Source organism: Triturus cristatus, chromosome 7 (genome assembly GCF_964204655.1).
Source record: "Triturus cristatus chromosome 7, aTriCri1.1, whole genome shotgun sequence".
NCBI lineage: Eukaryota > Metazoa > Chordata > Amphibia > Caudata > Salamandridae > Triturus > Triturus cristatus.
This window is the reverse complement of record NC_140590.1, coordinates 339,834,081-339,861,285: the sequence shown is the minus strand read 5'-3', so window position 1 is coordinate 339,861,285 and position 27,205 is coordinate 339,834,081. Positions and strand designations below refer to the sequence as shown.

Sequence of the window (27,205 nt, the reverse complement as noted above, 5' to 3'; positions counted from 1 at the left end):
ATGTACAGTTTTAGTGTACAGGTCACAAGAATGATTTTTAGAAAGGTTGTTTATATCTGTATAAGCACAGAGCTGGCTAAACTGATGTGGACAGACTCCCACCTCCTACAAAATAGGATTTCCGTATCCCAGAACTGTCCTAGGTATGAACAACTGTGATTAGGATATAGCTAGAGAGCAAAAGAATAAAGGAGTCATCTGTCAGTTGCCTGCTGGGACATTCCCATCAACAGGACAACGGAAAGATAATTACTCGGCCTCAGACAACTAAGAATTGTGATTCTCCAATTAACATGCAGAGAGAATCTTGCTTTCATTAACCCCTTCGGTGCTCATGACGGAATGGTTCCGTCATGACCCACGGTTGAGCTGTGCTCATGACGGAACCATTCCGTCATGACCACGCCCGCGCAAGATTCCGTCAGCACAGCGGCGGAATCTGCGCAGCATCGAAGGGGTTAAAGACAACAGGGGCTAACATTATGCAATAACCTTCTATTGCTGTCCCAACATCCAGCCATTTAAAGAATAGTAATACATCGTAAAAAGCATTTAGAATGTTCATGTAAACACATAAATATTCACTGCACCCTGACATTCTCCTCTTTGGGCTGCATCGAAACAGGAAACAAGCCACTTCATGGTCTTCTGTTGAATTTTATGAAGCATTGTCTAAAAGAAAGAAAAACAATCTCCCAATAAATGTAAGTAAAATACTCATAATACGAATACAAAGGACCTCCATTCCCAACTGTAAACCCTGAGCTATAGCTAAATGCCAAAGAGAGATACATTTTCTTTAAACATTTTCATTTAATCATTAATGATACTCACCGTACGTTGATACTGACCATCCTAGTACCTCTCCTGAAGGGTAAGGAAGGTGGGATAATGTTAGCCTCCATTGTCTTTAATAATATCAAGATTCTCTCTGCATGTTAATTGGAGAATCGCTATTTCATTACAAGACCTGAGGATACAATCATGCATGCTTAAAGCCTTCCGAAGCTACGCTACTAACATGCTCTACTGGTCTCAAATAAAAGTATTTGCATTTGACCAATCTGCTGTTTCAGGATTTCAGGTAGCGAGCCACCTGCCCAAAAAACCTTACTAGGCACCAAACCTGGAAAAATTAACACCAGCTTTGCTAATAACCATACTTACCCATATAGACAATGTAGCTGTAGATACAGGCTTATAAGGTTTTACATAATCCCCCACAGATCTTGTATCAAAGTGAAAACCTCTGTCTCTATCTTCAAATCGCTGGAGTCCTGGAGATACCTGAAATTACAATCCACCCTTACATTCTGAAGACCTGGAATAAACCCTTCTCTTAACACAATCTTGTGTTCCCAACAAAAGTATCGAATTTGGCTTACCAAATTTGCCAAAACTTTTGACCTTGCACCTCGCAAACGGTTTATATAAGAAACTGCTGTGGAATTGTCTAATTAATCAGTGTGACGGAATTTATCAATAATTCCCTGAAACTCACTAAATCATTCAGGCTAGCCAACATCTCTAAACAGTTTATGTGAAGTGACTGTTCGTCCTTTAACCCCTTCCCCGCTCATGACGGAACCACTCCGTCATGAGCCACGGGTGCGCTGTGCTCATGACGGAGTGGTTCCGTCATGCTGCGGCCGTTGGCGGCCGCTCCTCCCACGCGGCGCTAATTCCCCGCCTGTGCGGGCGATTAGCGCAGTGGGTGGAGTCATGACGGAACCACGCCGTCATGAGCACAGCTCACCCGTGACTCATGACGGCGTGGTTTCGTCATGAGCACAGCGGCGCCATCGACCCCCCCCAAACCCCCCCAGCGCTGCGGCGGAATTCGCGCCGCAGCGAAGGGTTTAACCATCTTCCACCTGTCTCTAAATCTTTCAGTCAACCAGTTACTGGCATCTGATTTCACAATCAAGTTGGGAACATTCCAAAGATGGCCTTGACATTCCAAGCTTCAAGATTTCTCAACCACCACTGCAAATCCTCCTGTGCATCCCCGTACCTAGTTCCCAAGCTTTCGGTCTCTGGAGACCCCTGTAATGTAGTGGGCCAGTAGAAATTGCCTAAATGGAAGACAACAATAGTCCCAGAACTCTCTTCAAGTCTCTTAGGAAGATTGATTCTTTGAACAAAATGGATCTCACCTCCTTCCTTATCTTTGTCACTTTCTTCTGCGGGAGAATCAATTGAGATAGTATAGTATCTACCTGGAAACCCCAAAATTCTATGTTTTGGGTGGCAACCATGACAGGCTTCTTTGTATTCACTATGTAACCCAGGTTCTATAGAATCTCTATAGTCCATGCCAAATGATCCAGAAGCTCCAACGTGTCCTGATGGATAATCAGGATATCATCCAGATAAATAATTTAGGAAACTCCTCTCTGTCTGAGGAAGGTTACCACAGTACGAAGCACCTTGGTAAAACACTACAGAGCTGAGGACAGGCTGAAGGGAAGGCAGGGGAACTGATAAAGAACAACCCTCCATGTGAGGCGTATATACTCTGGCTGTTCCCGTCCGTGAAGTAAGCTTCTTTGAGGTCTAACTTCATTAACCAATCCCTGGCCTGCAAGATGTCTCGTAAAAGATGGATACCCTTCATCATGAAGTGTCTGGAGCTTCAAAATGTGTTCAACTCGCTTACGTTTATGACAGGACACCAACCTTAGTCCTTCTTTTTGACTAGAAAAACCTGCTTCTTGATCTGGGACACGAATTAGGACCCGTTGGCCAACATTTGGGCTACTTCTGAATCTATCAGGGACATTTTCTCTGCATACAACACCTGGGTTTTTCCACTTAAAGTGGAAACTCCCAAAAATCTATCCTGAAGCCACCAACAGTTCTAACACCCAGATGTCCTTTGTGATCTTCTCCCAGTTATGAATAAAGAATGTCAATCTTCCCCCTACCTTTACCTGGGAGGAAGTTATTCTGATCGCCTTGAGAGCTGGAGCTTGAAGTCCTAGACCCCCCACCACGGTTACCAAAGCTTCTCTGCTCTTGTGGATGAAACTGGGACCTGAAGGAACCGCGGTTGACAGCCAGTTCCCTCCTGTCGGCCCGTCCAAAAATAGCCTGAGAGCTAAAGTCCCTGCACTTGTTAGTTTGAGCCGTACTGAAGGATGTAAAGGTGAAAACATATTTCCCCAAAGACTTAAATTTTTCCCAAAAAGGTGCCCTTTAGGGTCCCCAATGTCTTCTCTAGAGGACAGGTTGGCCAACTTAGGATTCATCCTCATCAACACCACCTTTCATCTTTCTGTAATCAGGCTTTCATTGGCATTGCCTAACATCCAAATGGCACGTTGTGCCCAGCCCCTCAAAAGGTCAATTCTTGCCCCAGATACTTCTGCCATATCGAGGATATGTGTAAGAGGGCCCAGAATATTAAGGACTTTAATCTGGCACTGTTTTAAACATTTCTGAATACCCTTTCTAGGGTCCTTGCTAAACTTAAACAGAAAAGTCATAAGTTCTGGGTTGAGGTTGGGCATATTACTGATTTTATCCTCTGTAAAGGGCTTAGGGCATTCTGTCCGAAATAATTAAACAGGTTTCTTTGTCTAGAGACTTCCGGATCCAATGCTTAATGTACTTTAATCTTAGTGGAGTTAAACATCTAACCCCCGAAGGATTCCTTAACCTCGATGGAGGTAGAGGCTTGATCCAGGTCCTCGTCAAGTCCCCCCAAGAGATCATAGCTGTCCTGAGGATCAAATATAAATTTAATCCTAATCATCATACTCGGTATTCTCTGCAGAGGAGTTTAAACTGCTCCGTAAATCCTTAGTGCCATGAAGGTCACTTCTTTCAGTTAAGCTGCTAAAGACAACTTTTCTTTGTGCCGCATCATGGTGGCCCCTTTACTGTGTGCTGCGAAGAGCACCACTCTCTATTGTAGCATAAAGGCTACCGGCGCCATAGGCATGGCTTAACGCCTTCTCAGTATGTTTCCTCTTGTGGGAAACATACCGAGGGAATAATAATTCTTCCCTGAAGGGGCGTTCCTCTTCTTCTTAGCCAATGCGGCAACCACCGACTCCCTCACATAGGACCTAAGCTCCGCCTCTAAAATTATTTTAGGGGATTGGGGTTTGTGCCCTCCATAACTGGTATATGATCCAATTAAATTAATAATTATAGGGGTATACCCTGGCTCAGTCGCTGCCGAAGATATTGCCCACAAATAGTGATAGATCTTAAGAAGCAATATCACTTAAATTGACAGAGAAAATGCCACCATTCACCAGCAGGTGAAGCACAGATATTGCGATCCCAAGTGCAGGGGGGTGCCAGTGCCTTCAAACTGCTGCAAAAGTAACCAAAGCGGCTTGCGGATGGTTTCCAGGGAACACAGCAAAGCTATGGCAAACACAAAGAAGGGACCACTGCTTGAGCGTATGGCTTGTGAGATTTTTCGAGGTAAAACGAGCATAGCCTGGCAACGTTTTGAAAGATGCAATGCCGCCAGGCTACGGCTTTCCATGTATTGGGCAATCCCTTCAAGGGATAGAAACAACAACCCTTGACCGAGGACGCAACAGCGACGCAAAGCTAGCGCGATCCCACTCCCTTCTTTCCCTTTTTTTAAGTATAGATCTGCGTTAGTAGGGATGAAGCTACTAAGGCTTGTGGGCAGTCAAGAGCAGTAAATTAGTTCAAATCACAATCGAAGATTGCCGTTCAATCCCCGAACAATCGGTAAGGATAGAAAGCCTTAAAATGTTTTTCTGTTTTTTTTTAACTGGGTAGAATATTAAGAACGTAAAGGGAAAAAAAACTATACCTACCTAGCAAGTCCACAAATTGGAGGAGCACCCTCCAAATATATATTAATATATAGCCTGTAAACAGAAACAAATACTAATACAATACTGAAAGGCTAACAAGTAAATACAAGAACATAGAGATGCACTTATCTTGATGAGAGACGACAAATAAAAGAGGAGGGTGTCTGCATGCTCTGGATATGTATATGTTTTCATGAGCATTCTAAATGCTTTATAATGTAATACTATTCTTTAAAGGGCTGCATGTTGGGGCAGCAATAAAAGGTTATTGCATAATGGAAGCCTCCGGTCTTGTAATGAAATTAACTGCCTGTACTTATCAGAATAATGTGAGGAGAGGAGAGGGAAAGTGAGACAAACAAATGACAGGCATGAACTTATTGAAGGTGCCTGCTAATGTCCATGGGAAAGATATGGTGTGAGTGTGCCTTTGAAGCAGGTTAGCACTCATTTCATTAGCAACACATTGAAGCGATATACCCAAACTGTGCACTGCAGACACTGGAGAAATCCCACACTTCTTCCAAAAGAGACAAGGTACCTGCACCTTCAAAGTTTGGACACAAGAGGCATAGAATTTCTTAATGAGGAAGTTGTACATCAAACCTGACATACTTAAATCGAGAAAGAACTAAACACTTTGGTGACCTTAGGGCCAGGCAGTGTGACAGGGAGCGCCTAGACTTGTGGATAATAGTGCGTTTCCTTAACAGTTACATATTACATGCTTGTAATCACATAAATACATAAAAGATGAAGTGGGTACAGAAATATAGCTTCGAACATTGTCAAGAGTTTAAGGTAAATGCTATTTAGTTACTGCAGACACTTGAGGATGTAGCTCCACTACTGTAAGAACCAGTAAACACCTCACTGAGCACAGGTTGATTGCCTTGTGATCTTAAGCAAGCAGCTGTCATTTATTTGCTAGAAAGCCCTACCTGAACTCTTAATGGGTCTGAATGAACCTGACATCTTTCTTACTGTTTCAAACATGCCTTATCCAACAAAGCTTATCAAATGGACAGTAATTAGCCCGCTTCAGCAAGCCTGAAACACGACTATAGTTTTTGGCCTAAAACACATGAAATCCGCTTTGCGATGTAGTGGCTGATCACGGTGGCTGATCACGGAGGCTGATCAGGGTGTGAGTGCCAAAATCGGTGGTGTTTGAAATTCTCAACTATTCTACTCTGCTCTTCTCTAACAGAGCTTGGAACTGAAAGCAGAGCCCTAGATTGGACCGTACCATTGTTCTCAGAATATTCTTTGTCAGTTGCCAGTCTCACTGTGCAGATTCCCTCAGGTCTCCTCTCTAAGTCTAATCACTCTTTTAATTTGTATGTTCCTGTCTTAGCCAAACTAGGAGGCAGGACTCCAGTTTTCTAGTATGCAGATCATTTTCAGTTTCTTCTCCAGACTGATACCCTCTCTTCCCTCTTGTGTGAAGGATATGCAATACAGGAGGTCACAGATCTTTCTAAAGGAAAAGCATAAAAGGATGACAGTAGTAGTAATCGGGGACATAGTCCTGTTGACCTGGAGTCATTGGCAAGAGATGCTCAGTCCTACACCTGCTCCAGGACATTTAATTAAAAATGTGGAAGTCCAACTGGATGTGGGTCTTCGTACCAGTGCATTGTCTCTGCCAGCTTTCGATCATAAAGCCATGTTTCCCATTCTGCCTTAAGCCCTGGGAAATCTGGTGGCAACAATGAAAGTGTTCCCTAGAATGAGTCATTGAACTAGCTTTTACTTCAGCCTTCTGGAATACTAGATTTTTTTTGCCACAGTGCCTTGAGAATGCTGCAGTCCAGTTAGTGATGAAAAATAGCTGACAATCTAATTTCCTACTGGTTCTTAGACTACTCCACTAGCTCTAGTTGCTGGGACGTATGTACTACACATTTATATCGGTGCTGGTGTAACGCTAAACATCACTTCATGACACAACGTGAAGCAAACCGCAGCATTAATTGGCTTTCCAGCACAAAATGTATGTGCAGTAAAAATTGATACATGTAGCATAAAATGGCTGTGCATCAGTAAGCATATACATTCCCCACATAAGCTATGCAGAAGGGGCATAACAGGGCAGTGACACTGGAAACACCCATAGATTGTCACATTGAGCCAGGTCTACTGCAGTAGCATGACCTGGCTTTTAGTCAAATTGTAATGCCAAACCAAAGGAGGTGCAAGCACTGTCTTGTGATATTTTATGTGTACAAGACATGTAGTTGATGTGAAATTATACATTTTATGTGGCTTGCTCTTGGATGGCTGTTTGTGTTGAAATTTGTAGGGGAAGGTGTACGGCGAGTAAAATCTCCTAGAAGGCTGACTTTGCGTTGCAAAGCAATACATTGTTTTTTTTTAGCATGAGGCAGATGACATCATCAACTACAACACTTACCAAATATGCAACTGTGCAATTTTTTCCATCTGAACTTCTAACACAGTGGTGTTGTGAACAGTCGTGGCCGGCATGACTCGCTGGTGTACGTGTCCAGCTCGGGGAATCATTTTTTTTTTTTTTATAAACATACCTTACCGGGTCTCGCGCCGCCTCCGCTCTTGGCCGAGTGCCGCGCTTCCCTGCTGGTTTCCTGCTCAGGAACAGGAAGAAGGCAGCCTCCTTCCCCTCCCCTAAGCCAATCACAACGCTGCAATGGCAGCATTGTGATTGGGGAGGACGGCGTCCAGCCGTTCCAGACTGTGTATGACTGGTTTGGTCAGCCCCAGAGGCCCGACCAAACAGTCAGGGAACTCTTTCCCTGCTGTTCGTTAGATTGGAGAGGGGAAAATAAATCTAACCCCTCTAAAGTCTATCATTTTCCCTACTATTGCTTAGATTGGTGGGGTAATACTAAATATAAGATCTCCAAGTCCAAAACATTTCCTTTATTTTGCTTAAGTTGAAGTGGGAATAGTAAATCCTACCCCTCCAAAGTCCAACACTTTCCCTGCTTTTGCTTACGTTGGAGTGAGAATAGTAAAACGAACCCCTCCAAAGTCCAATATTTGTCCTGCTTCTCCATAAACTACAGTTAGAATAGTCACTCTCTCAACTTTGAAGTTCAGAACCTTTGCTAGTGTTTTTGATTGTTCTGTCTTTAATGTTTTTTTTCTTTAATATACTATAGCTTGGCGGCTTGAAAGGAGAATGTATTGCCACCAATTCTTTACTTCCTGTAAGCATGAATTATTAAACATAGTGCTAGCATTTAGTTCTTCTTCCCAGCCTGTTCCTCTTCACAGCAAGTGACACAAAAGTTTAGTGACAGCACAGCGCTCAATTAAATAAATGACACATAGAAAAAAGACTTGCTATTCATTCATGTTCCCGTGCATCCAGACATTACTCACATCTTCACGCAGAACTGAGTGACGGAGAATAGCTTCTTCTCATCTTGGCACACCAAACAGTTTTCATTTTTGGAATTGGTGTTTAAGGGGTACAGGTGGGGCATCCGGGCTCTCTATTTCACCAAAAGCACCGCACATCTACTGCACGCTTGCTAAACCGTGCCAGGCCTGCTAAGGTGCTTTACAACCAGACTACATTCTGTGTCAAACATTACAAGACACAAATGAATTCAAGGCAGTGGTAATTTGTAAATAAATAACTGCTGAGACTCTCGACACGAGGCAACTTGCACCAGCCCATTTCTCCTTTTAGCGCCGCCTAAAACGGAACCAACTACTAACCATGAAAGTGGGGAGAGAATGTGGCGTAATGGCCAGAGCTGCAGACTTTGGAGCTGGGGAGCCAGGTTTGAGTCTCAGCGTCAGTTTAACATCCTGTTATTCTGGTCAAATCACGTAATCTTCCATAAAGTCATGTGTAGTTAACTGATGCTCATGAAAAGCGCCAGTGTTGATGATTTAGTGCTGGTGATGAGCACCAGAAGCCACCAGCTCAAATTAAGCACTGATTCAAGGTATGTAAATATTTGACAGATGCTACAATCAGACTGACACTTCCTAGAATGATTGTAGAAACAAAAAAACAAATTGTGTAATCTACACTTCGCCACCATTAATATAGAAAGACGTAAATGAAACATAGCCACCTTAAATGAACAGATAGGTTAAAAGGATTCATGCGAATGGGATGTGAATAATACATGTTATACCCCGAGCGGTGCTGAATGCCATAAATATGAAGGATTGACTCCTGTACCTTATTGAATACACTATGTCCTACTCGGCCATGCTAGAAAGTGAAATATAAAGATTGCCAACTTTGGAATAGTCGCTGGTGCTTGAGGTAGCTGGATTTCAACACAAGGTCGGCTACCCTCTGGAAAAGGTTCAGACTCATTAACATCACCACCATCGAGGTCATTTACATAGAATTTCATAATTGGACATAATAGTAGAAAAAAACACTAGATCTTCAAAATATATTTTAACACAGAGAGTCTTGACCTTTCTAGAATATGCATCCCTGACTTCCAGTAATTGCGGACAATTTAACCTCATTAACTCATCAGAAACATTACTGTGTCACTTCTGAATAAGAATGATTTACTTACATAAATTACCATATTCCTTTATTTTAATAAGCTTACTAATGTTCCCTTTTACTGTGGTTATTCTGTAAACAAAGTGGTATGGGCACCTTTGCTTGAAGTTTCTAGTGCATTATGTGGCCACATATTTGATAGTCGTAGGGTGGATCTTATATAATTATCTAACAGCTGCCCTTCAGTAGACAGGTTTGGTTGTTCCGCAGGTCATCTCAGGGTTCTCAAACCAAGAATCAAAAATTAACTAAGGTCCTCAGGGGGGCGGTGAGCCCCTGCATGGGAGGGCTTCTTTCTTAAGCCCTACAGGATAACAGTTCACTACAGGTTAGCGTTCTTTTTCTTCCCACTTCTCACAGGAGCATGCGCTCCTCATGGCAGTTAATGTTTCTTTTTTCTCAAGTCAAAAATGTTTTATTATCCTGAACTCCTTGCTGCCCCTACATGAAAACAAGCATTGACAATGCCAAAAGGTCTGGCTTATGAATGCACTGTCAAGCCAAGCCTAAAAATCCATGTAGGTTAATGACTGCCCTTCTCCAAACTGTGCTGCTGCCAGAGAAAAACACCATAAATTATTTAGCTATCTAAGACACTTTAATATTACAATGTCATGTGTGTGCTCCTGAAAGTTCAACCTCAGGCAGCTGTATGAATTAACAAAATGATCACAGCTGTGTGAAGGGCAAGCACTTTTTTTGTAGAAGCACACAGCTTGTGCCCAATGAAAACTGTACTCCTGTCTCTCAACATATGGACGGAGCCAATGCCCTTCTACATAATTGTCTGGAGACAGCTGCACTTTCAAGCCAGACCATAAACAGACTATGCGAAGTCAGACAGGGGAGCAAACATCAAAAAAGCATATATTAAACGCTATGCTGTCCTGCGGGGTGCCTTTCCTGGCTGCAAGGTTTTGTTTAAAAATGTTTTAGTAACCTGCATTACATGGGCTACTTGGGCAATTTCCTTTACCCCAATCAAAACATGTATAATCTGTTTACTATTTAAAAAAAAAACCAGATCACTCTTTATTGTGAATGGTCTATTTCCTATAAAAAGATCTCTAGTGCGGAAAAGGAGAAGAGGTCAGGTTTAGTGGGCAGAGCTTGTTCTGCTATTAGTGTGTTTGGTTGTGGCTCTATCTATTTCACAGTGTTGGTATACATACTCAGCCTAGGTAAGACTTTACCCTTGCAGATGCCAAGTTATGAATTTATTTTGTTTCTGGACCCATGCAAAGTCTGACTGCTGGAGATGGTTAGACTTGTTGCTTCTTTGACGTGCCCTGCTTGCCTAGCATGATTAACTAAAGCTCCATTCTCTGTCTGAAACTCTACAACAATACTGGTGTAGATTCTTTGCAAATGGCATGTAAGATAATGTTTGCAGGCCAATCTGAAGAGCTTGAATTTCTACTTCAGCACTTGTTGGACCACTGGTAAAGGTGGAATCGGTAATTGAAAAATTATATTTACATACACTGCGAATAGCAATTTCCTCATTTCGAACCAGAGAAAATTGCACTCTGGAAATCGCTATTGCCAATCTTAGTACATCTGGCTCAAAGCTCCTAAAATCTTTCACCGCGAAGCACCAACTGTAAATAACCTCTTGGAATTTCATCACTTTCCCATCGTATCACTAGGGTGTCCTTGCCTATCCTGGAACACTGCTGAAAAATAAAAAAATTTAACAAAATCAATGAAAAATCTGTACAAATCTCAAGTGTTGCACCACCGGACAGTCAAGGATTCGGATCTCTCTATAGTAAAATGCTCTTTAAGAGAACGTGTTACAACCGTGGCGGATAAAGCATTTGTATACAGTGAGCATGAGTTTGGGGCACACTCTTGATATACATGGCTTGTCAAAATGGCCAGGATTGACAATGTTTATGTATGGATGCTTCAAACAATACTTCTAGTGTACCCATACAACAATAATTGGTGTTTCTTTGGGTTTGTAGCTAAACTCAGGCTGTCTTCTTTCTCTGTTAGGTCCTGGAGGATCCAAGTTCACTATTGGCAAATCCATTTGGCTGCTCTGGGCCTTGGTCTTCAACAACTCTGTCCCGGTGGAGAACCCAAAAGGCACCACCAGTAAGATCATGGTGCTCATCTGGGCCTTCTTTGCTGTCATCTTCCTGGCCAGCTACACTGCAAACCTGGCAGCCTTCATGATCCAGGAGGAGTACGTGGACACCGTGTCTGGACTCAGTGACAAGAAGGTAAGTGAGCCAATGGCCATGCCTCATTGATGTCTTCAAGATGTGTCTGGTCTCAGTGCCTCTTATTTCCACAGGAGAGTACGTGCAATTTAGAAACTTGGTTTTATGTAACACAAATCTGAAGAAATCTGCTGTAATTTCAATTATATGTATAACAGACTATAACTTTTATGCATTTATTCATTTATGTTATATTTTCTATATCTCGCTTTTTTTTCCATATGTTCATGTTGTCTTAATGTGTATTGTTACGTGGAATGTGACTGTTTTCTCCCCAATTTAATTAATGTTCAATAATTACTTAAATATGGATAAGTGCACAGAAAATATTTATGACTACCGTTGGTTATATTTTGTTTATCCTCGAGATGGAGGGTATATAATTTTTCTTAAGCTTATTGGACAATTGTTATAAAAAAAGAAATTCTAACAAACAAGGAAGTGACACCAGGTCAAATGTGGTTTCTAAGTATAGAATGGGAAGTTCTGAGACTATATAACTAATGCAAGTGAGGCTGTTCTATCAATCAAAAGCCCAGAGATCACTTGGATGGGTGTCGGCCACCGCTCAAATTAATTCAATATTTCACTATACTAATTCACCACTAATCCTTTTTGTGTTCCGGAGTAGCATGCTACTCGCCGAAAAGTGCTTCAACACCTCATCAGGAGTAGCAAGCGCTATTTAAATGCAAACCCATCCCTCTTCTATCCCTCCACTATCCTTTTCATTCCAAATAACAGACTAACATGCCCACTGCTCAAATTAATTTCATATTTCACCATACTAATTCAGCACTAATCCTTTTTGAGTTCCGGAGTAGCATGATACTAGCTGAAAAAATGCTTTAACGCCTCGTCAGGGGTAGTAAGCATGATATAAATGCAATTACAGTTACAATAAGATGCACACAGCAAACATCTGCAAGGAAGTAGTTTTTGAGCAAACAGTGCAGAAGACCCAGCTTGCCCTTTCATGGCAGAATGAATAGATGCTGCAGATAAATGCAGTGAACGGTATGCAGAGCAGGGCCTTCTGTGGACAGGTAGAATTACACATCAGAAAGCGTGCACAGCCAGGCTGTCGTACTAATCAAGGATCTCTAAAAACAGACAGAATAAATGCATATCCAAGTATGCTCCGCCAGGCTGCAGCAGCAGCAATCAGGGCCTTCCCATGACAGCAGAAAACCACCTGAGTGAAGGCTGAGTGATTTTATTCTTAGTTTTCTTTTAGCCGCATGTTGGTTTTACAAGCCGACCAATCATCTCGCTGTCGTATTTCACTTAGCATAACAATGAATTTTAATGCGCTTCCAAGCTGTGACATCATAGTGCGGAATAGTCATGCAAAGGGTGAAAAACCCATGGATTCTCTTCCAATAGGCATGTGGATGGGACAAAATCATGATCATCAATTAAAAAAGACCTGAGACAGACATAAGGGAGTGTTCATTGTCTTAGAGTAAAACCAGAGTTGAAGTTTATTTATCAGTGCAAGACATCCATGGGCCAGAATAGCAGTGGCATAGCTAGACCTATGGCTGCTCTGGGCGATTTCTGAGTTTGCCACCCAGAGCGGGGGGAGGCGGTCAACAGACGACTTGTTCTTGGGGGTGGTAGTCGACAGATGACTTGCTCACCTCCGCCGCCCCCCACACAAGTGCTGCAGACCGCCCACTGCCCACCCCAGCTGCGCCATTGCGGAATAGGGTTCCTGTATTGTCTCTTGCATCTGGTTCAGAGTTGCTGTAGTCTTCGTTTGCGAATACACTTCTGAACATCAAGCATAAGAATATTGTGGTACACTATTAAAATAGACAAAATACTGAGGGACAAAATATTGAAAAGGTAAGTGTACACATTTAGTATATACATTTAGTATTCTTTACTCCTCTTCCAGGAACCTTGACAATACATATATCAGCAAGGTAGATATATATTGACTTAAGTATAGAAAGTCTATGCATACTTACCTTTTAGTACTTTGTGCCTCGATATTTTATCCATGATGATAGCATCCCATAATACCCTGGACTCAATATTCAGGAGCCACATCTACATTTGATAGGTTCAGAATTTCTGCATCTTTGTTGAATTGGAAGAAGGTCATTAGACTCTTGATTCAGTTCACTCAGAGTTGCTGCATTCTTTACTGGATTGGTGCAGAGTTTTTTGACACCTCTTTGTACCTTTCACTCTTGCCTTACACTTCACTGGGGTGAGCAGTAGGAAATTGTTCCATTGCCAGGGTTCAGAACATGTGATGTACTTACACTCCTCAGTCTGTATCTGCTTTGTTCTTCTATGTTCTGATTAGCTCCTCATTATGACTACAAAGGCTGCTCCATGGGTTTTCTCTTATGTGTGTCTATTATTAGCACTATGCTTATAGTATTGGCTTTGATAGCATCTGCCCTCTAGTCAGTCAGTGTTTGCATTGAAGTCAGGCAGTAGTACCTCCCAGCCATTGTTTTCTAACCAGTCACACATATCATTTAGAGGGAACACTGAGCTCATAACCCATCAGAACCATTGCAATCCCCTTAACTTCCTCCATATGATCTATTGGCACCAATGACACAAGCCTCAGCCCACCCAGGGCAGCTCCTTCGCTGGTATAAAAGCCTTCAAAACTGAATGACATGGGTTATCCTCTAATAGACTCAAATATTGCCATTGCTTCCCATGCAATGAAGCCCACAGAGACTGTAACAGCATAGTGGTCCTGACATACCTTATTTACAGGCAATAATTATGTATGCATGTTTTTTTTTTGTGTTTCTTGTTCAAGACGTGTGTGATCTTTCATATAACAACCTTGACTCACTGCTAGGCAACAGAATGATGATGTCATGCAAAGAAATTAAGACGAGAAGGTTTACATCTGTGTTCACTTTATTGATCAAATGTCAGTCAGCTGAGTGTATTAGCTATAGTTACTTTAAATATGAAAGGACTTGCTTGGATCCATCTTCAACTTCATTTTGAAACTGTGGTATCCGAGTGCACATCACTGTCAGAGCTATAACTGTTCAATATGTTGCCCAGCACATGTGGCCACATTTGTATTATTTGTTCAGTTGTGAAAGTGAAAGATGGAGTACTATATCAATTTGTTGAAATGACGTGGTATTGGGAAGGAATGTGCCCAGTTGCAAGCTTTTTTTACCATAAACTTTCAGTGTTTCTTATGAACACTATAACCGCTAGACAGGGCAAACAACATAAGCCTTGACGTGGAACCACCATCATGTTCAAGGACTCAATCATTGCACCCCACTACCTCAGACTCATCCCCCAGCATCATGAAGCATCTGACTTTCAAACTCCGACTTCACTGCCAACTTTATCCTGAGCAGGATTCTTATGCACCGACTATCCAGACCATGCACCAACCTCTCCAGCACCATCACAGATTTCTTTGCACCTCTCTCCTCAGCGAGACCTTAACTACAACCTGGATGCCCAGACCGACCTAAACACAACCACCTTAGTTGAAGATCTGGGAAACCTCAGCCTCATTCAACACATGGAAGAAGCCCTCATGCTACCAGACACCTACTGGACCCCATATTTACCATCTTCCTTAACAACACAGTAAACAAGCCCATCTTGATCACCTGAACCACCCACACCCTCATCAAATTCATCATTCCCATCCCTCATCAATATAGAACCTCCACCACCAGATCCGCACACTGAGACTGGGCCAACGTCTCAGAGGAAGCCTTAGCTACGGAACTTGTGGAGCAGAAGCCTTCTTGGCTCAATGAAAGGATCACTGCCCATGCTATTACCTTGGCATCTCTGAAATCCAACATAATCACACAATCCAGACTGCCAACCAACTTGTACATAAAGCCTCACCCCATGGCAGGATCTCAGAGCTAATCTGTCCCTGTTCTTCTACAACAATATAACCTGCACATACAACAAGTTCGACCCACAATTTGACCCTGCAAACCTCGCAGTGCACTTCCCCATCCCACTGGATGATTGTGTGAGCTTACAAAGGCATCTGCAAACTGGACGTTGAAAGACATTCATCACACTGCATTTCAAAGCATCATAAATGCCATCTTCCTAAAAACTACCCTGGCTCACTTTGGCAGTGCCAGTGCCGCCGAGTTGGCCATGTGTACTTGCCCCATGGGGCAAGAGGGAGAGCTGTGCCAGAGACAGGAGTGGAGAGTGGACCCTGGTGGCATCTGCCTGCTGAACACTCACCTCAACTGACCAGAGGTATTTGCAAAAAGAGTGAGAGGTTATTGATGTATACTTGGGTTGCAAACGCTTCCATCTGTACTTATATGGGCACTTATTCACCATTCACACCAATCATAAACCCTTAATTCTGCTATTCCATCAGTCTTCCTTGAAACTAGTCATGGATAGTGAACTCCCAACGTGGAGTTCCGAAAAACTGAGTTTTTTCCTTGTTTGCGTTCACAAACATTAACTTAGCGGGCGTGAGCGAGGAAAATCCAATGCTAGACCACCCCCCAGCGAGATTACTCAATGCGGGCAGTCACCGATGGTCACTACAGCTTGCATTGAGAAACCTTCCGTTCGCGTTGAGGAAGCTGCCGCTCAAGTAGAACTTCTACATAAGTGGCAGAAAAAAGCAGCACCCTCTTGAGCTGCGCATGGTGCAGTTCGCACTGATTTTAAAGGGTGGGACAAACACCCTGCGCTAAAAATCAGCACAAATGGCACGACGTAACACACTCTGCCGTTTGCGGAATTCGTTTGGGGAGCATGGCAGATTATTGTAGTCACCTCACAGATTTCCGCATAGCAGAACTCCGCAAACTCCGCCCAGGCCTACTTGAAACCACAGTCCATGCTAAAGAAGTAGATCTTGCAGCTGCAGGAGTACTCATTTTCTGTAGAGTACAAAATAGAGTACAAACCGGATTTCAAAACCCAGCCAACTACTCTCCTAGCATCCTTGGTCAGTCACATCAAAAGAGAAGGAATGCCCCCATGAGACTAAAGAATATATTAGGCTGGTGATTGAATGTTCAAGACTCCTCCCAATGTTGCTGGATGAGAATTGATGAGTTACTGAAGCTGATGGATGTCTAAAACTGGCTCTTCAGGCAGAATGATGAGGCGACTGGGTGGCCCTGAAGTCAATCGTGTCCAAACAAACAACAGACACCCAACAAATTCTAACATCTTTGTACAAGGTGAGTCACGAGCTATCTGCTTCAGCTGGTGGGTGTCTCTTCAGGGGCAGTCAGACACTGAACGGTCCTGCATTAGCTGGTTGCCCAAGCAGTGAATTTCACCCATTCCAATGATCACCTTACAGATCTCTCCTAGCCTATAACCCTCCACAACACACATTTATAGTATCCTAGTGGGTCACAACTCTAAGATGGATTGATTCCTGTTCTCTTATCTAAGACTGCCTACCGATACAAATACAGCTCCTGCATCTGCCTGTCCCATTTTTATGCCTGCATCAGGTTGTTTAAGTCACGTCCGTTAAGCTCTCCTCCAATGGCATATACTAACCCCGCAGGAAAGGCACAGATTCCAAATAGTGCGTTTCTGCTTTGGCTTTCTGCCTTTCTTATTTATTTTCTCCCAACTCAACGGGGAACATAAATTACTCTATTTGTGCACCAACATTATATACTCTGGTATGTCATGAATTTACCAAGAGTATACAAATACATTTACAACATTAATGAAATTACCTGCTTCAAATATGCATAGACGTTTCAATTGTGGTTACTTATCACAGACTTCAATACATTGGGCCATTTCCACTGCATTTTTACCAGATCCTAATATGACCTTCAATGGCTTCCATCCTATACCGGTTACATTGTGATCATATACATTTGATTTCAATATTTGGTGCATAGCAGCAAAACCCTATTGTGACCTAAGTAATGCAAGACATGCTTCTAGTAACTGCTCATTTGAATACTCATTATGCAAAACGTTTCCTTTGCATACTTACAAGGGATACATTATCCTCATTAATGATAGAACTCTCACCATCTTATACAGGTCGTGACAAACCAATTTTCTGCTGTATCTCACTATTACAGAGCTTGAGATTCGGACTTACTCTATTGGATACAAGAACTACAGTTTACTGTAAGTTATAGGCATTATTATAGCACCACCAATATATATAAAGCAATACTGTTCAGACAATCTTTGACCAGCTGTCTTGCTCTCATATTATACATTTAACACTTATGCTGCACAAATTTAATGTGCCAGACTTAGTTGACTCCTACTTGAATTCTGCGTCCCATGTCTTATGTTAGAGCCATTTTTGTCTTCTCAAAGCACCACCTTGCCTGTATGAACAATGTTTTTCTTGCTGCTTAGTGGCATGCCAGTGTTCTTTCACTCTCCCATCCTGAGCCATCTCCATATGATGCTTTAAGCATCACAAATGGGTGTTCACAACTTTTCATCGATTTACACATGGGACAGGCAATTAAATGACAGAGGTTGTTCCCATTGCTCGGACCAAACATCATCCCTTTGAATGGGCCCTCCACTTTTTTTTTATAAGTGAGTACAAGGAGACCCAACATCAAACCACCAGAAGAGAAGTGAACTGTGAATGCAAAAGTGGTGTCCAAAGTGATCCCTCAGCACATAGAGATGATGTAAACAAAATGAGACTGCTAGCAGAAAACGAATGATCCAGCTGTCTCGGATGAAGGTGCGTGATTTGCCGCTAGTTAATGACCAACATTCTTTCAGTAATTTCAGACTTCCTTGAATCAGTTTCGTAGACAGTCACGAATGTTTGAGGCATCATGGTGACTGCTTGCTTTGGAGTTGAGTTGGTGACCACAAATATGAAGTTTTTCCAATTTGTACTGCTGCTATGCAGATGGACTTGATCAGCCAGACTCCTCTTAGAAAGTCTAGCAGGGGAACACATTTTGGTAGCAGTAGTTTTGTTGTGAGGTTACATAGGCCCCGGCATGGAACACCTCCATCTTACATGTTCACGTTTAAAGTTGACATCCTTTTTTAAACCTTGACTTTTGACACACATTCTTTTGCACACTGTATGGGATAATATTCTTAGGAATACATTTGCTTACACTTATACTTTTAGGTATATTATCAGGCTCTTGAGCAGTCTGTACAAGGACTAAGTTCACTGTTCAAAGTTTTGTCGTCCATTTGGTGACAGCTCTGCAAGGGTAGAATAAACAATAACAGCCAGACCAGCCAAACTAGAACTCCGGCATAGAGATAATGGGCAAAGCTTATTATAAAAACCTGACCCAGGCTTTGTTTAGGCAGAGGAGCATTTTGATTGGACTGTCAAGGTTGCCTCATGCCGGATTACCAGGCCAGGTAAATCCTGTTACTATCCTGAGAAGGATGGCGGCCTGCTCTACAACAAGATGGGCTCTCAGATTACACATACCCTCTGGTAAATGGGGAGTTAGACCACTCTAAGGTATTCTGGCAGATCAGCACACCCTATGCATATTAGTGTAGGAAGCGCTAGGTAGGAGTATAGATACAATTATATTCATATAATCACTGTACCAGCACAATGGTTGAACTGTTTACCATCTTTACCATACTCGTAATGCTGATTGCTCTGTTTTCTTTCCTTCTTTTAATCATTGCAGTGCAGGTATTTTTCACAAGAATCCTATTGCTTCAATCAATGTTTGAATTACCAATTTGAGTATTTCTTGTGTCTCCCTTTAAGCATGCCTGAGTTACTAACAAAAGGGTTAGATCTGTTTGCATAATTTCCGTTAGGAATCAGCATTGTCATGTTCTGAGGGTGCACCTATTGGTACCTTATAAGGTTAGAGGTCCAGATGGCACACTGTGAGTTAGCCAGGACTAAGGTCAACACATTTTGAGGGCATGAACAAACTTAGTCCCGCATTGTTTTGACGCTTATATTGCCCAAATGCACAGTCTTACTGAAATAGTAGTAGTGGTACAACATGGCGCCAGCAAGGTTTTAACTGGTTACTTATTTAATGGGGCTCCTGAGAAGTTTTTCTTTTGTGTACCTAAAGACCCTACTCACCATTTTAACTAGAGAATCTGTGGTGTTAGGGTAACTCCTCCTCAGCAAAATAGGGAACCCTTATTTCTGGCTGTAGGTTTCTCAAGATTGAACCTATAAAAGGATCACACCACAAAAGCTACCCTCTATGAATCCCAAATGTTCAAATGCCTAATACTGCACCAGTTAAACATACATACACTGCAGACATGAATTCACAAATATGCTGCAACAACATGGGGTCACCCTTACGGTGGGGATGTTACCTTCGTGGTAGAGGCCCAAGAAGTTTACAGAACAGAGGTATTCAACTCCTGGGTAACATTTCTGGAAGCAAATGCACAATAAGGGCATTTTCACAATGAAACCAGAGCTTCAGTTCCCAACAACTACACAGCTTATGAAGCATTAGAAATACCATTAACATTCCAGGAACCCTAAAATTGGTTCCAAGGCGCCCTACGATGTGCAAGAAACGATGTTAGGCTGGGTCCCCTCAGCGATAAGGGAGTGACATGGGCAGTCTTAGCTGTTTACACACCACTCCCAGATATTTGGGAAACTGTACAGTCAAGAACTACGTACACTTTACTCAGGTCTAGTTAGGGCACGCAGTTGTTTGACACAATATGTGATGCGAACAATGACAATAATCTCAGCGAGAAATGCTCAAGCTGTACAACCACATTTGGCAATGCCCGCAATTAGTCCGGTAATTATGTATTCAATAATGGGAAAAGCACCCACCAGACGGGAGGAAAGTCCTTTCTAAATTGCACAAAAACAAATCAACTTGAAGCAGTATTTCCCCATACCGGACCTCAGGATAAATATACAATTCACACAATGTGCCTACTATTAGGGATGGTTCCACCGGTGGAAGATGCACCACTTGGGCACAATATTTGTTGCATTTTATACCATAACACGTGGTACACCATCCATTGCTGTTTTGCCAGAGGTGCTAAAACAGATTCAAAATGAATACAGGGCAACCCCGGTTTTGGAGGATGAAACTCATTGGCAATTATGCCACAGTCTCTTCGATTATTTTAAGTTACATTAAAGGGAAAGCATCAGCCTTGGCAGTACATCAGCATCTCACACAAGTTCCACCAATGGGTCAAGAGCGAGAACTACTAAAAATTATTGCTGAAACCTATACATCAGTAGGTCGAGATAATTTGGGTACCAGAAGTAACAAACCACATCTCAGGGTAATTTTGAGAAGGATACCTCGAAACAGAGTCTTCAAGAAAATCCTGAGATAATAAGAAAAATAAAGAAAAGACTAAACCACGGGGTAGATCTCTTCAACGGGAATCCTCCGAGAAGCACTATAATCTGTGTAACCGTGATACAATTAAAGAGCCTGATAGGTATCAGGGTACTGATACACATCGTTCTATATTCTTTCAGGACTCATCCGAAAAACCTTCGGAGAGAGTAGGACAGTCAAAGCGCAGGTTGGAGGAGTATGTGAAACCATGGAAGGACTCAAAATGTTCTTCTGACTTCTTAATAAACAAGCATTGACAAAGCCAATAAATCTTGCGTATGCGACATCTATGGGTTTGGCCAATGTTTTTTAGCCATGTTGCAAATGGCTGAAAGTAAAGAAAAAAAAGCTTTATGACAAAGCTAGCATTGACTGCGTTATACCATTCTTTTTTACTTGCAGCTACGCTGCGCTGAAGTCAGCACTGCTGTATAATTATACTATAACATCAATGTAGATCCATAGTGTGGGGGTCGCAAGTGCCCTCGTGACCTTTGTATGTCACCCCAGTTCAAAACGGGCAAGCATTTATTAACAATTTAATCCAGATGAAAGAAAGCAAGTAACTAGGGTGCCCAGCACAGTTAAATTTAGGGTCACCTTCATTTTTAAAGACATTCTGCAACAAATGTGTAAAATATGAAAAAAGTGTCTTAAAAAATGTAAAAAATGTATTGAATTCACATGCAAAACAGGTTTATCTTAGTAGTAGTAGTACAGCAGACTAAATCAGTTCAATTATTTAATAGTTTTCAAATATGAATTTTGAAACGTTCATGCTTCCTGTCAATGCCAATAGTGAACTAAGAGGCAAGTCAGTTATGTGCACCCTTTGGTTGGCCTGGGTTTCTATTCTACATGGGCAACATTTTAGTAAAATCATATGTTGTAGAGGTTTCCGTACAGTGCACATCCTGACGGTATTTATTTCAAGATCGTATTTTATATAATAATAAAGAATAAGCATTGGCAAAGTCAATAGGTTTCACTTATGCGAAATCTATTGTCTTTGTCAATGTTTTTTGTACATGTTGCAGATGACCATAATAAAGATGTGAAATAAAGGAAAGAGCTGCCGACTTGGAGAACTAGGTTCGAGTCTCGTGTCAGTTCAGCATCCTGTGATCCTGGTAATATCATGTAATCTCCACAGTGCCATAAAAAAGTATTTTTGTGCAATATAACTGGTGTTCTTATAAAGCGCTGAAATACTTTATAGAACTTTAAAGTGCTTTTTATAGAAGCTTCCCAGTCTGTGAAAAATGGTGATCTGTACAATTTTAAGGTGTGCCAGTGTCCTAGGTGAGGAGAAGAGGAAGCCTGCGAGGGAGGATGCCCGTGAGGGTACAGAGGAAGGGCCAGAAAGCACAGCAGTGGAGGAGGCGGCACTCTCACTGTACCACGAGGGAATACTGGGATGGTAGACAGTCGGTAGGGAGCGGGAAGATATTGGCCAGAGCTGGTTCCAAGTTGGGGGTAGTAGTAAAATATAGCGATAATCTGTATTTGGTGAGTTTCCTAGACCTTTGACCCCTGTGCCATTGCACCCGCTGCACCATTCAAATCATAACCCTAGTGCCTTCAAGTTAATTGCACTTATGACTGCTTGTTTAGTAGTAAAATATAGCAATAATCGGTGGTCAGTGGGTTTCCTAAAGCTTTTGGCCCAGTGCAACTGCACTTACTACACCATTCAAATCATGACGCTAGTGCGTGCCTAGTAAGGCACTTGTGGCTGCTTGTTTAGTAGTAAAATATAGCAATAATTGATGTTTAGTGGGTTTCCTATACCTTCTGGCCCCTGTGCCACTGCACCTGCTGCACCATTCAATCATGACCCTAGTGCCTGCAAGTGCCATTTTCCACAAGGGTATAAGAATAGCCTGGGTTGTTCTCAGCCCTTGTAACAGAACGGTTATAATCCTTTGATAATGAAGTATTGTGATATGTCAATGACATATTGACATATACTTAACGTATGATGACTTAGAAACACACCTGGCCAGAGTAAATCTCATTATTGTGGGATATCCTCACATTGATTACAAATTCAACTTAAAAAAATTAAAAATTGCCTATCTCAGTGTCCTGTTCTTGAGCTACGAGTTGTGAAATCAAGGCAAAAGCCTAGCCACACATTTCCTAGAGAAGCGGTCCTCTTACCACCACATACATTGAAAAAATTCCAATCAGTACTGGGTTTTCTGAATTCTGGTAGAACATACATACCAGATGATGCACAATGGGTAAAACCATTTTATGATTGAATTTGTCCAGACTTCTGAAGCACACATTGGACACCAGAACATACACAGATCTTCCGTTCAGTACAAGCTGACATACTAGCTTCAAAACACTTAAACACACCTGTCAACTCCATAAACGTGCGGTCGCGGGGACCTCAGGTTACACATATATCACATTCAATGAAGGGGACTCAGTACCAATTGCATATAAATCACATTTATAATCCAATGCAGAAATGCATTTTGCACCAACAGAAAAAGATACTGATGGCAGTGCAGACATCTGTAGTAAAAGAACGATCTTTGGCACAGGGAAAACGTATGATTGTGGTAACTCAGATTCCAACCTTAGAGGCTGTCACAAAGGCCAGCGTTCCTAATGCAAAAGCCTTATGTCCTAGAATGGATACAGTGGGCAAACTCACTCACAGCAGCAGACATAGACTATGTCTCTGACTCTACATTACGAACACAAGCATACAAACAATATGAACAAGAATATCCTCTGCCCAGTTAAATAATGCCTCTAGATCAGTAGGACTTTATAGTTTATACCAGTGGTCTTCAAACTTTTTCATTCCGCGCCCCCCCAGTGTAGAAAAAAAAATCATCAGGCCCCCCTCAACATTTTTCACAATTATTCTATTTAACAGGCAATGTTTAAATATTTCTAGACTTATTTAAACATTGCAGCTAAGTTCTGTCACTGTTTTAGAAATGAAAACAAATACAGGATTTCCAAACATACTATTCTGGTGAGGCAGGCCTTACTAATGTGTTATAGTATCCACAGTGTGATTATTTGAAATGGTAGTGAGGGTTTCGGAGAAAATTTGGAGTCCCTTCCCTCTTGACACCTTCTCCCAGCCAGGATTTAAATGACAAAGGATGTTAATGAGGGCCCATTACAGACGTGCTTACTGCCGCTCATTTTTTTGGGCTGAAAACTAAGCATAATGTTTCTTCTGGCCAGAGCCTGGCGCCACCCCCTGGGATCACTTGAGGCCCCCATAGGGGTCCCCGCCCCCCAGTTTGAAGACCTCTGGTTTATACTGATGGTTCTGCCTAGCTTGCAGTTGAACAAAACAACAAAGCTCCATCACTTGTGCAGAGGTCTGACATACAATTACCTCCTACTCTGGATTAAAAAATGCCGTGAATAATGCAACTAAACGAATCTCGTTGTTAATGGACAAAACTGCCTTTTCCAAGAAAAACATGCATGGGCAGTGATTCAAGCTTATCAGACGCTGAAACCCCAACCGTATTTGTCTGAACACTTCTCACATCACAAAAAGCATTATCTGACGCTGCTCTAGGTGTGGTCATTCCCCACAAAGGATTTGACCCCAAAATGCAAGTTTACATGGCTGACAAAAGAATGCCGCCTATGCAGACAAGGAGAAGAGAGACTACTACACCTCCTATGTACCTGCCCCTTGCTACTAGAAACTCAAAAAATTGTCCTTCACAAGATTTTTAGGAAAAATCAATTAAGGTCATGCAAAGCTGCAGTCATACAATGCCTTGGAGGCCTGTCAATCCAACTGTCCTGCAGAGCCATTACGTGTTGTAAAATGCCAGCCAAAGAATTGGACAAAATAAACGAATTAACTTGAGTGGCTTTGATATGACTGACCGGATACATTTCATCTGCACTGGCACTATTTTCTGATTTTTCTTTATTGAACCGTCTTGTATCTTTTATAAATTGCACTGATTACAAATGTAATATTTCTTATTCTAACCGTTGATGACGATTGAGTATTTGACCTCACTGTGTTTTTATCTTTCGTATTTTACAAATCCCCATTTTAATTCATTTTGTATTATGTGCTTTTTCCATTCTTTTATGATTTTTAACGAAATCAAATAAAAGTATTATTGACTTGACTTGGCGCAGAGGTAAAGTGTATACTGAGAAATGGAGAATTCCAACCTCTTAAAACATTTACAGTCACTTGGTGAATTACACTGCATGACTGGCTGAACTGAAAGCTCTAATTCTGGCACTTGAGAATTCTGGTCCTGAATTACCCACACTTATAGTGTGTGATTTATATTATTGTGTTCAGTCTTACAATAAGTACTTACACTGTTGAAGCCTGAATGGATTCAGAGATTCTAGAGGGTACACTATCAAGCATAAAATGTTTTAGGGATCAGGTAGCAAAACTGTAGCAAGTGTGACATGGGCTCATGTTATATACACATTGAGCTATCAACGTGTAGGAAGACATGTTTAAGGGAATTCATTGGCTGATGAAGCTGCAAAAGCAGCAACGTAAACTACTGTCGTAGCTGCAGTGACTTGTTCTTACATGAGGATAGGTGGAGACATTATGAAGGCTGTCTCAACTTTGCGCTGTGGCAGCCCCTTACGGAAAGGTTTTCCACCAGAATTCTCCTACCAGCTAAGTGCGCAAAACATTCCGTGAGCTCATGTTCCCAGAGTGGAGGATAGAGTAATTCCTAATTCATACCACAGGTTAGAATTAATACTGGCAGCACATGATGGTTTCGCATCTGCTTACGCAGGTGTGGCGGCTACAATTTCATCATTGCAGCAACGTTACTGGTGGCCAGGTCTATACAAACAGACTAAAGACTATGTCCTTAAATGTGAAATTTGTCAGCAAACAAAGGTTTCCACCACTGCTCGCCCTCCACAGGGACCTCGCTTGATCTCAAACTGGCCCCTTGCTTGTGTTTATCTGGACCACTGGGGGCCACTGCACACTGATGGCTCCTTTAAATACATTATTTTAGCAGTGGATTCCTGATCTTCATTCCTATGAGTATGGCTGCAGCAATTGGATGACGCTCAAACTGTTATAAATGATTTGCAAGTTTTCATTGGCACATATGCAGTTGCCACATTCCATTCAGAACAGGACCCAGTGTTTGCCTCCAAGGCTTACAGGGATACCATGGGAATTGGGTGAGACTGTGCACTACCCCTCGCCCTACCATCCTGGGGATGGAGAGGACTAACTGCAACTTAAAGCTGTCTTTAACAACTAGAGTATTAGGTTCAAGTTGCAGTTGGGCTCACCACCTCTTTGAGGTACAGAGAGCATTAAACAATTGCCAAGAAGATCCTTGGGTGGTCGGATTCCTTATAAAGTTCTATTTGAGGTCAAAATGTGGGTTCCAGACCTTACAATCCTTGCACAGTGGTGGCTGAAATGCCTTTTGATATCAATGAACGTTTAGCTGTCTTACAGACAATGACTTCCAAGACGAGAAAATCTACGAGCTACAGAAATGTTCTGCCACTGGCAAAGCGCAGGCGCTTCCAGCAACTCCTGGCTTGATTCCAGTGCTTAATTTGTAAAATATTAAGTGCCAGGGCTCTGACCATGAGGCCACTGCAGCTTGCACCACCCATCGACCCTGTCATCGCTGCCAAAACAAAAACTAACCATCTCTCTCGCATGTAAATGCAACAGTTCAGATTTTTCCAGGTCCCCAAAGTTAAAGGAATGGCTCGGGAGGCAGGTTTTAGTAATTTGTTTATGTATATTGTTTTCCTAAACAACTGTTAAACTGCTCATCTCCAAATTACATGAGCAGAGCCACCTTGTGGCAGACTGCCCTAAGTGTGGTGTTGACAATTAGGTGCCGGTGCCGAGCACCGGAAACCAATTAAGTGCGGGTGCTCAGCACCGGAAAGCTCCGGCTGAAATTAAGCACTGCTTGATTCCAAATTTTAGTGCTCTGGTTTGGGAGAAGATTGCGAACAAAAAAGAATTTGGGCTATCTTACAGAGTGCCTATGTCTGTCCTGGCTGTAGAAGGTACCAGCGCTCTACTTTTACTGCCCCTTGCTGGCAGTAAACACAAAAGGTTTGTGTCAATCGATTTGATCAAACCTCACCATGTGGTTGGTTCTACATAGTAGGCCACAAGGGCTCATGGGTAGTTACATGCATACTCTCACTACCAAACAGGAAAGGCCGTTACAAGCTTCATCCAACACTGACGTTTCTTCATTCTGGCTGGGGACATCTGACACTGGAGTTTTTCTACTTCCAGTCACATCTACTAACACCACCCAATCACTGTGTGCGAACTCA

The 27,205-nt window shown here is 42.2% G+C and overlaps 1 protein-coding gene across 1 annotated transcript in view; it reads left to right on the top strand.

Annotated features, from left to right (window-relative positions):
- The window catches only part of GRIN2D (glutamate ionotropic receptor NMDA type subunit 2D), a 1,598,839-nt gene that overhangs the window by 1,343,777 nt on the left and 227,857 nt on the right, over window positions 1-27,205 (top strand). Inside the window, exon 9 of the mRNA XM_085616462.1 lies at window positions 11,341-11,570. Within this exon, the coding sequence (XP_085472588.1) occupies window positions 11,341-11,570 (230 nt within the window). The remainder of the gene's footprint in view (window positions 1-11,340; window positions 11,571-27,205) is intronic.